Here is a 10,865-nt window from a genome sequence, read left to right as displayed (position 1 = left end):
CGTGTGGCACCGCAATGGGCAGCTCACAGGTAACACGATCGAGGCCAAATGCAGCAGGGCGGTGTCACCAGGGCCTCTGCTAGGGAGGACCCAAGAAGGGACTTGGCCAGAGAGAACGGCCATGTCCAGCAGGCCTGGGAAAGGGCTCCGGGCACGGGGGCGTGCAGAGCAGCCCAGGAACAGCAGCGAGGCAGGCACCAAGGGGGAAAGGAAGAGCAAAACCAGAAGGCAGAGACACTGGAGGGGGCAGGAAAGGGCCCTGAAGAAGGCTCACTCAGCTGTGGCACCTGGTAATAAATTTATTGTATTTTATTACATTTTCCCCTTTTTCACTTGATTCCGATTCCTTGTATCCAAACACTGCTTTCAGAAAGAAAATGGATTTTTAACATAAAAATATAAATTCTGCATATTAAAAGTGCATACACCTCGAATAATAAAACATACAAATAAATAATAAAAAGGCATCGACACAGTCTCATGCACTTGTCCTCAAATAATTTAAAAGTTATGGTACAATGTTCAACCTCAAGAAAAGACAGCCTGCGCTCCGGATTACTGTACAGTTCAAAAACGTTAAAATACAGAGAGGATATCAAAGGTGTGGGGAGCCCCACGTCCCAGCCTCTGTGGACAGTGATACGACATGCAGCTTTTAGAACTGTAAATATTCCAGTGTAAAACCAGACTTGGAAACCAGAAGAGAAACTGCGTTTGTAACAGGACTTAAAATTCAATTTTAACCAATGGTGAGGCACAGTTGGTGAGCAAATCTGTACAAATTAATACTACAAAGGCCACAAGGAAGCACTCTGGCCATTTGTAGCCCATGTTCCCTTTGAGTAATACTACCCGAGGCGATATAGCACCTAGAGGCATTGGTATAGTGCACTACACAAATGCTACGTGACCCTAACACTAGCTTTCTTGCAACGTGTTTGTGCTGCAGAGTCATAAGTGGGACAGGATCTGTTGGTTTGCACTTAGTTTTAATCTGTGTCTTTTAATTTAAACTGGATTTGCAGGGAAGGTGGGTGCTATTGCCTTTAAAATGCCTAAACGTAAGGGGGAAAAAAAGGTATTGCAGAAATATTCATTTTTCTCTTCATCCTGCAAACTAAAGCTTCGAAGAGTAACAAATGCTTTGCGGTGCTTTTATTCAGGAAAACCACGTACTATTTCATCTCACCACAGATTAAAACTAAATTTCAGTTGCCTCTACGGATAACATTAGATACTGACAAATTATTTCGGATTAGTAGGCAAATGACAGGAAAGATACAAAGAGGATTACAGGAAAATCATTTGGAATGGTATCTCCAAGCAAACCTTCTTTACAATTGCTGTTCAACTCGAGGGGGGTGGGAAAGGAAGGGGGATTCCTGGCACAGAAGCCCAGAAAAGAAGTGAGGCTGATGCATGTCACACATGAACGGGGGGGTCCTTGCTGCCTGGCACTTGCTAGCTCACATCCGAGTCGGAGAGGAAGTTAGAGTAAGAGGCAGCATCTCCTACCATGTTCACAATCAAGCTTTCAAGCAAGACTACTGGCTCCTCCATTCCCCCTTAGGGAAAAGGGCCCACCTGAAACCCAGCTCTGAAGCAAGATGCCTTGAGACCAGCAGCTCATTTGCCAAGACCTGTGAGCCCCGTGCCGCCCTGCACACGCTCCACTGGCAGCAACACCTGCGGTCGTACGAGAAGGGCTCAGAGCAGCTCGAGCAGCACGGTGGGCTTAAAGCAAGAGCAGAAGGGCACGCAGGCCGGCAGTGCATCGGGGTCTGGGGAGGGCAGGAGGAGCCTAGGTACCAAAGCCTAGCTGCCGAGACAGACAGCGCCGCAGCCGGAGCCCTCTCCCTTCCACAACCCTGAAACTCCCCAGTGGTCTCTCCACTGTCCACACTGCTATGGGCAGCCTCCCCTTCTCATGTACTAGCACGTGTCATTGAAACTGTGCAGGAAGTGGCAGGCTATGTACAGAACGTAGATCAGGCTAGTCCCGATTAAAAAAAAAAAAATACAAAATAGAAAACCAGTTTGTTCACATTTTCAACCCTTCAGGTTCCTTTGACTTGATTCTATGCTCCAGTCTTTGTCAGTAATCCAGAGTTCTGCAAAGGAAAGCATGAAAGGTGTGCAAATAAAGCAAGAAACCAGCTACATGCTCCTATGTGCTGACGCGCAGCTGCACTGGGAAACAAAACTACAGGCTCAAGACAAAGCTCCAGAGTCTACCTGGCAGCTTCTGAAACAGCACGGTCGATGGTTTGCATTAGTGGCTTGCATAGTTAGTAAGTGCATGCATTCGGGATAGCAGGAGTTGCCATGCAAAAAACTGCCTCCGGTGCTTCAGAAAAAGGTGTTGCTCATGCTCGGATTTCTGCTGTGAAAGCAAACAGCTCTGCATGGAAAGAGGGCAGGGAAAGGTACTGTATCCAAGCCATTAAGTTTGCTACTGAAAGTGTGTGGTCTTTGATTAGCCATGTGGACTGTGTAAGATTGAAAGGGTTAAAAGTTCATACATCCAAAGTGAGATGCTTATCAAAGAGTCATAGGCACCAGTTTGTCTATCAAATGTGAATAATACAAAGTACAAGGTGCCTCTATAATACATTTCATTGAAAATGTGCTTATAATCTGCTTACTATGAAATAAGATCCAAAAAATTCAGCCCCCAAATGGTGAAAATAATCTCTCTGGAGATGGCTTGAGCAAGCAGCTAGCTGTGGGATGAAGGTCCCACTCTCCTAATGCTTGGATTAGGAGCAACTAGAAACTAGAGAGCCTTTTTAATCAACACAATTTCCTAACCGGGCTTGTTCCCACTGGATTAATCTGCAGACGGCTACAGCATGGATCAGGCCTCCCAGGGGCTCTCACCCCTCCCCTCTGGTCCCTCGGGAGGCTGCATCTGAGGACAAGGCTAGTATGGCACTTCCCTCGCTGAAAGACATTTTGCACCTAGGAGGTTACAGCACAGCTTCCTCTTCCAACTGACTGCTTCTGACCTGCAGCATTTCCCTTCAGGGCTGAACTCCTCCACGGGGGCCAGACTGTGTCCCAGGCAAAAACGGGCAGGAGCGCCAGGCTGCAGCACGCTAGCAAGATGGAGCAGGACTGCAGCTGCTCACTGAATTGAGGCCAGTGCACAGCCTCACAGGCTCCAGGTGGAGCTGGGCCCGGCTTCCTGTGCAGGTCACATCTCCACATTAGCACCAAGCAGCTCCAGACCAAAAGAAAGAAGCTGCTACAAACCACGTAGGTGCCACTGCTTCAGACTGACTGGCCAGGCCTACACATTGACAGGACTGGAATACAAAGCCAAGTCCAGGTTGGCTTTCAAGGAGTTGCAGCCCAGGGGACGTCAACATTGCGCTATGATGTGTTTGGGCTGCAGCACGCACGCAGCCGGGTCCTGCTCCTCCCATCCACCGGAGAGGAGAAAAGGAGACTCTGGCAACGTCGCTTGTCACGGGCAGCCTCCAGTGTCCTGCAGGCTGCTCTGGAAATGTCTACCTCCGAGCACCTGTTCAGTCGGGGATTACAGTCCAGGTGTTCAGCTTGGATTCCTCGGCACAACGGTTCTGGTCCGGAAGTGCCAACAGTTTAGGCATCACAGACCAAAACATTTCACGTTGTGCTGGAAATCCAGAACACCTAAAGGGCAGAGGCTACAGAGAGCAGCAGCAGCAGATTGTCACAACACCTTCCCCGTAGCTCTATGCTTGCATTTCACACGCCCGTGAAGACAGACTGCTTTCTGGTGACTACATACCTGCTTGAATTTGCCCACATACGTGCACCTTATTGTAAGAGGCCACTGGCTGCACCCAGGCCCCCCCCCCCCATGAAAAGCTGCATGGGTTTACTGTACAGCTGAGCCTGCCCAGGCAAAAGCAGGTTGCTGGGAAAGGTCTTAACAACCAGGGCCATCCTGTGAGCTGGGGCTCATTCCTGTGGCAGGCTGCACTTGGAGGACAGCGGCATCACTCGTGCAGTGGGAGATCTCATCAGTACACTCTTCCCCAAAGGGAGAGGAAAGGAAAGATAGCAATGTTGTCAAAGCCAGCCGGTCAGTCCCACGTCTGCCTGTGCACACCAGTCCTTGTTTTCAGAAGTGCCAGTAGTGACCCACATTGAGTACAACTTCCAGAAAGACAGAAGATTTGGGAGCTAGCAGAGGTGGTGTCAAAACTGCCCTTTACCAGGAGGCAACTGTTGCTTTAAATCTGTGCAGCTGGAACATTTGGCATCAAGAAACTTCTTATTCCCATTCTGGCATCACAGCCAGTGCCCACATAGCATCCTTATCGCCACAGTACCTGCACACTGGATGGGCCTGGGTCTATAATAAGTGTTCAGAAATGCCTGCAATTTTGCTTCAAGAAGGAAGGGAACGCAGGGGCTAAATGCACTGCTCAGAAACCATAACCTGGTGCCCATCTGCATCGCGCAGGCCACCCCAGCAAGAAAGCAAGGGGAGGGAGCAATTCCACGGTCACGCTGCGTGATGTCACGTCATTTGAGAGCACATAAAATGAGGCATCATCTATGGAAAGTCTCCAACCACGTTAGCACCAGCTACTAACACTGCATTCCTGCTAGGAGAGCTGCTGGAAGGAAGCAGCACCCGCGGTGCAAGATCTTAATATAGACAAGGCCTTCAATTAATGCTTCCATATCAAAGTTCCAGGGAGTTGGTTAGCACCGCAGAAGTGCGTTTAGTAGCTCCTATCTGCTCTGCTGGATACAAAAAGAACCAATGCTTTTCTACCCCTTCCTGCTCTGCAAAGTGAGGAGGAAAACACCACACAGGAGCAGGAACAGATTAAGAAAGTAGCTCCACTTGCATTTTAAATTACAGCCCACCGGGCAGACTAGAGGGTTACTGCAGGCTGTTGCCACTGCTTACAGGCCCCAAAGACATGGACCACAAGAGATGCAGTCAGATCTGTGCAGCCTGGAGCTGCCTGGCCCCTGGGTTCCCATTCACATGGCAGAGGGCTCAGCAGAACACACATGCCAGCTGTATGTGCAAGACTACCTGGGTGATGGTCACCCCGAGGATAAGCCCTCTCAAAGCCTGTTGTGGTTGTGCTGGAGAACTGGGTGCAAAATGATCAGAGCAGCTGGGTGCCACAGCCAGTGACCAGCGAGCCACTTCTCCAGCAGCTTCACCCATGCACAGGCTCATGAGAAAGGAGATGGAGTAAGATGTTTAATGAGAGCAATTTGTTCCAGGGCCATTTGCTGTTGCAGTATTTAGCAGGAAAGGGTAACGAATGTGTCCGTCTGGACAGAGGCTCATGGAGCCAGGAGAGATCATCCGATAGGCAAAGACTGAACTTGGACGCAATGCGAACTGGAGATAAGCACACAGAAGCACTGCTTCACTACCATCTGCCAGCTTATCACAGGCTAAGAGGTTGGTGCCACACATGAAGGACAGTTATTTTTCTAACAAGGATATGACATATTAATGGCAACTCAAGAAATAAAGAAAAGAGAATTCCCCTTGGGTATGAGAGCACTTGAGGACTCCACCTTTCAGCGCATGCAAAGACGGTGCTAGATGTAGTGTTTTTTTAACCCTGACAGCCATCCTTGTCTACCAGGGAATTGGAGCCATTTTGGTGTCTCAAGGCTTCAGCTGGACCCGTCAGTGAGCAGAAAATAGATGTTGGAGAGAATGTGGCACTACGCTAGAAGCCGAAACCCTTTCCATGGTTTTTGGCATGGCCTCTTCCACGTGAAGAGGGTTTTCAAAGCATTCTGAGAGAAATCAAAGGAGTCGCGAATGCCTGACATCAAAACACTACTCCTATAGATCAGGGAGGCAGTTCATACCACTACAATTACACACATGAGCTTATTAGAAAATGCTTCTTCTCAGGAGTTGAATGAGGGTCCTAACAGCATCACCACCATTCAAGTATCTATGAAGACAGCAGTCTTCCTTTGTATTTGTAATATTCCTCCTACCTTGGACCTTTCTTAGCTACTGGCTTGCAAGTTGGCTAGTGATGTCCTCTGTTGTTTAGTGTAACATTTCAAAGGGAGAAGGGAGGTAGAGGGGACAAAACTGAGGTCTCCATGGATGGCAATAACAAAAAAATGCAGGTTATGCTTTATAAAACTGAAGTCTGTTGGAATGAAAAAAACCTCTTATACACACACACACACGCGCACACACGCACGCACACACACGCACACACACACACGGTGAGTACCTTTTGGACCAGTCTGTTCACTAATGCTAATCCCTCCTATACCGGCTGAGTATATACCTGAGAAACAACATTAGTGTTGAGATATTGCCCTTAAAAAAGCTTGAAAAAATGGGGGAGAGCACAAAGAAGCAGCAGTCTCTCCTTTCCACAGTTCCCTTCACATCTTCCGCAGATCAGAACAAGGCCACGCGTCAGCGTGCACAGAGCCTGCTCGGCGTAAACCAAAGGAATATTAGTTCACAGTTCTACAAAGCACGCTCGTTACAGTGCGACTGGGTTACAGGTTTTAAACCTAGTGTCTGAAGATAATTGTTGCATTTTTCTACAAAGAGACTTCTGTATAAATGCTATGGGACAGTTGCATTCATGTTCTACAATGACTCCAGCCAGACTGCTTGTACTGACACTGGCCGCCTGTGGCTATTTGGTTTGATGGCAGAATCAAAAGGCGCTTTGACAATTTGGAGTTCAGTTCTCCTCAGACTCACATTAGGCACATGAACAAAAAACAAGAACTCAGAATAAATTAGCTTCTCAACAGAAGAAAGAAAAACACCTGGATCGCAGCATCTCACTGAGGTTTCAGAGAAGGCCGTGCAGACACTTGCATGCTGGAAGGTAACTTTTTTGATGACTTATCAGCAGACTGCTTGCCACTGGCAGGTGACTGGGCTCCGGGATCAGGCTGGGAAGACTTGGATTTGCGGCTGGAAAGCAGAGAATGCTTGGTGGGTGCGACATCTTTTGAGGAAAGCTTCTCTTTTGCAGTAGGGTTGGGGGTTGGCTGAGAGGACAGGGGCAGACTGCTCTTCTCCGACTTGTCCTCAACTGCAGTCCTACTACACGACTTGGAGGAGCCCCCTGCCGTCTTTTTCGAGAGCATCGTGGTTTTGCCCAGATCGGCTGAGCGGCGGGTCTCCTTCTGCCTCAGGGCTGATTTGAAGAACGACAGGCCTTTGTCGTCTGACTTGCTGTCCCTCTTCAGGCCTGAACGCGTGCCCGTGTTGGGGGACCGCAGGCTGGCCATGGAGGAGCTGCGCACGTGCTTGTTCTCTGCCGTCCTGCTCTCACTCCGGGAGTGGCTGACCCGCGGGGAGCTGGTTCTGGAGCTGGTTGTGATGCTTGTCTTGTCTGAACCGAGGCTTATTTTGGAGCCCTCCCTGCTGAGGCTTCGATCCGATGTCTTGCTCTTCCCAGAGGGACCCCTCACTGTCGAACCTGATGTAGTTTTCTTGGCAGCTGCGGAGGAAGGAGAAGAAACCGACTTCTGTTTCTGATGAGCTGATGACCCCGTGTCCTGTGTCCTGGGACCAGGCTCTTTCCTAGCCTGGCTGGGGGCAGGGGATGCATGTCGCCCACTGGCCCGGGAAGAGTCTATCTTGCTCCTGGAACGGCACACCTTCTGAGAGCTCTTTAAAGGTGGGGGCGAGGGGTGGGAGGTCGAGGAGTCCTGGCTAGACGAGGCTGTCCTTCCTTTCCTCAAGCTCTTGTCTGGTTCAGCAGCTCCTTTGGAGTGGGGAGCCTTCTTGGGGGTGCTCTCTGCCTTCTCTAAAGATGCCACTGTCCCGTTGAGAGTTTTCCCTTCCTTGACAGGGGAGCTCTCCACAGAGTCACTCTGATCTACAAAGGCGATCTGATTGTTGTTGTCAAAGGCATCCAGGGCAGGATGACTCTGGTCCACCTGCCCCGCACTCTTCCCAGGAGCCACTGGGAGGCTAGAGCTGGGTGTCCGTGCAACAGGCTCCTCTCTGAGTACGCCTTCCATGACAGCCAGGGGGGCCCTGCGCGCGGCTTTGTGCTCTCGCCGGCTGCCGTCGCAGGGCTCCAGGTAGCTACTGGAGAGGTTCCGCAGGCTGCCGAAGCACGAGGTAGTCACTTTGTCATCAGCAGCCTCCCCGATCTTCTCCAGCGTCGAGGCCGAAGTGTGAATGGGTGAATCCCCCGAGAAGCGGGAGGGGGAGTTGGAGCGCATCTGCAACTTCGCCGAGAGCGACCATGAAGGCCGCATGCCATTCTCACTCACTGCTAGAGGGCTAGTGACGGAGGAACGAGAAGACAAGCTCTGGCGCTGGACACTTCTTACGAAGGGCCGAGTTGAGAACCCCCCTGCAAGGAAAGAAAGCAACACGCTGCTTACTGACAAAGCCAGACAGGAGATGGGTCAAGGGCCCCTGCTGCACACAGCCCATGTCACACCTTACCCGTCCCCCTCTTGGACAGAGCTCTGGGCACAGGCAGCTAAAGAAAGTCTAAGGAGAGAAGCCTGCCCGACCACCCCACAGCCCAGCTGGAAGCAGCTCTCTCCAGAGTTTTATGCAAAGGCCAGAGCCTCCTCTTGGCCCTGTAGAGCAGGGGGCTGGCTAACGCATGTGCTATTTGAAAGTCCTCACATCTGAGTCCAGTTTCACAAATTCATTTTTATTTTAAGGAACCCAAAAGCTTCCCCATGACCTCCCCTCTGGAGCAGGTGCCAAGGGCTTCCTCCCAATGGGTGGCTACAGAGTGGGATTTACTGACAGCTGGTACAGTAACTGCGTGAGGGAGGAACCTCCCCAGTGCCTGACTCTGGAGGCACTGGACTATTACTGCAGACTTAGTGGGACTCCCTGGCCCCACCCCCATCCAACCACCACCTTTTGCACTTCCCTTCAAAGCCAAAGCCACTGGAAGCCCCTGGACAAAGGGGAGCAGTCAGCAGTTCTGGGGTCACTTAAGAAATTAACACATTCACTGTTAGATCTGGGCACCCTCTTCATTCCCCCAGCAGTACACACCCAGCCTGTGACATGCCAACGCACCAGGTCATGGGGCTGCAAGCAGCAGGAGCGCCAAGGGAGGTACTCCAGGTTTCACCTACTTCCTCTCTCTCAAAGCCCTTCAGTCCCCGTTTCCCCCCCCACACAGGAGAGCACCCTTCAGCATCACCCTGGGCAGGATGGAGCATCAGGAGCTGCTCACCAGCTTCCAGGGACTGGACACACCATCCCACAGTCCTCCCAGATCAGCAAGGGTCCTGCCCTCCCCCCTGTGACCAGGCATTCTGCTGTTGTGCTGCAGGGAGATGGGGGGTTCAGGGACCACAGTCCTAGTGAACAGGTTTTGATGGTAGCCTCCCCCCAGGGCATCAGGGCTTATACACACCATCGTCCTCACTCCTTTCACCAGCCAGCTCCACGGACTCCGAGAGCGAGGCCAGGGACGTGCGTCGGGAGGAAGCGGCCGAGGCGATGCTGGGCTGTTTGCTGCCAGGAAGGCGGCTTACCCAGTGCTCACACAGCGACGAGCTTGTGGAACCTGCAGAGGGGTCAGGGCACTTCAATCAGACCCAGAGCATTCAGCCAGTTGCACATCACACGCCTCCAAGCCGGGCCAGTGACAGGTCACAAGTGGTTCAACTGTAACACTAAGACCTAGAAGCCAGAGCTGTGCCTACATGACTGCTGGGGAGGGAATGCATTCACCTACAGCTGAACCCTTGAACCACGAATGACAGGCAGCTAGCACTGTGCTTACAGCAAGGATAGGACCTGCCCAGGAACACAACCCAGCTCCCCAAGGATACAGATCCTGCACCAGCACTCCAACCCGATGGCCTGGCTTCTGCCTGGCCCTGCCACAGATACCACGTAAATCCACCTGATCAACTTAACTGTGCCCTTCCTCAGCCCCTGGGCAGCAACTCTGCCTGACCTGTCTCCCTGGTGTCCACTCAGCAGCACCCCGAGCCCCAGGTTAGTGCCTTTGCTTCAATCCTATCTATCCATTGAGAAAGCCAACCCAGCCATACCTGCCACAGAGCTGTTGGCTGACCACGATGGGATTGCTGTACGCCTCTGGTAGAAGAGGATATATGCCGTCTGCTTGCAAATTTCATTTTCCGACAATGGCTGCACTTCACTGTCATCAAAGCAGTACCACTGGCCATCCACTGAGTTCTTGCAGTAAGCTGAGAGAGAAGGAGACAGAGAGAACACCAGTCAGAGACCTCACTCCACCAGGCACCCCTCACTTGACTCCTGCTAACCCAGCATCCAAGTCAGGTACGTGAGTCTGCAGGTGGCCTCGGCTCCTTCCACAGGCTCCAACACCCTGGAGAGGGGAAGCAGCGCTCTTGACACGAGCAGGAAGCTTGCCAAAAAAAGCCAAGTGCTATATGCTGCACACGCCAGCACCTGGGGCTTCCGACTCTGCCACTGCAGGGGGAGGAGCTCACTCTGGGGTGGGTCACCTGCTGTTGCCTGTGGATTTATGGAGTTGGTCTCTAGTCCTGTATCTTCGCCCACCTCAGCTATCCAGAACAGGACAGCACCAGCACTCAGAGAAACACCTGAGGAACAGGGTGTGCACACTTCAAGCTCAAAGTGTGGCATCGCAGATAGGGAATTCCCCGACTCCCTCCAGCTGCTCCGAGATCTACAAGGGCAAGTAAGAGTGACCATTATAAGCCTGGGATCTGCAAATGCAGCTGACATATAAGCCTAGCCCAGGCAGAATGTGGCCTGGAAGTAAAAGTTTGCTGCTTTGAGTACTGAGCACAAAGTGCCTGGAAAGAGACACGGACGATTCATTTGTCCAGAGACAGCAGCAAGAAACCAGAACTTCTTTCAAGAGGAGCAGACAGGGAGGAGCACGGGA

At 51.5% G+C, this 10,865-nt stretch overlaps 1 protein-coding gene across 1 annotated transcript in view; it reads right to left on the bottom strand.

The window, feature by feature from the left end:
- Positions 1-285: 285 nt before the first annotated feature.
- USP31 (ubiquitin specific peptidase 31) overlaps positions 286-10,865 on the bottom strand; it is a gene marked incomplete at its 5' end in the record, with an annotated part of 46,402 nt that continues 35,822 nt past the window's right edge. The window contains 3 exons of the mRNA XM_019512592.1: positions 286-8,336; positions 9,372-9,524; positions 10,018-10,176. Coding sequence (XP_019368137.1) covers positions 6,802-8,336; positions 9,372-9,524; positions 10,018-10,176 — 1,847 coding nt within the window. The remainder of the gene's footprint in view (positions 8,337-9,371; positions 9,525-10,017; positions 10,177-10,865) is intronic.

The sequence above is a fragment of the Gavialis gangeticus genome, unplaced genomic scaffold, assembly GCF_001723915.1.
Source record: "Gavialis gangeticus isolate Ggan-Ray unplaced genomic scaffold, GavGan_comp1, whole genome shotgun sequence".
Taxonomy (NCBI): Eukaryota; Metazoa; Chordata; order Crocodylia; family Gavialidae; genus Gavialis; species Gavialis gangeticus.
Note: the sequence above shows the minus strand (reverse complement) of the source record. Positions and strands in the feature narration are given on the sequence as shown.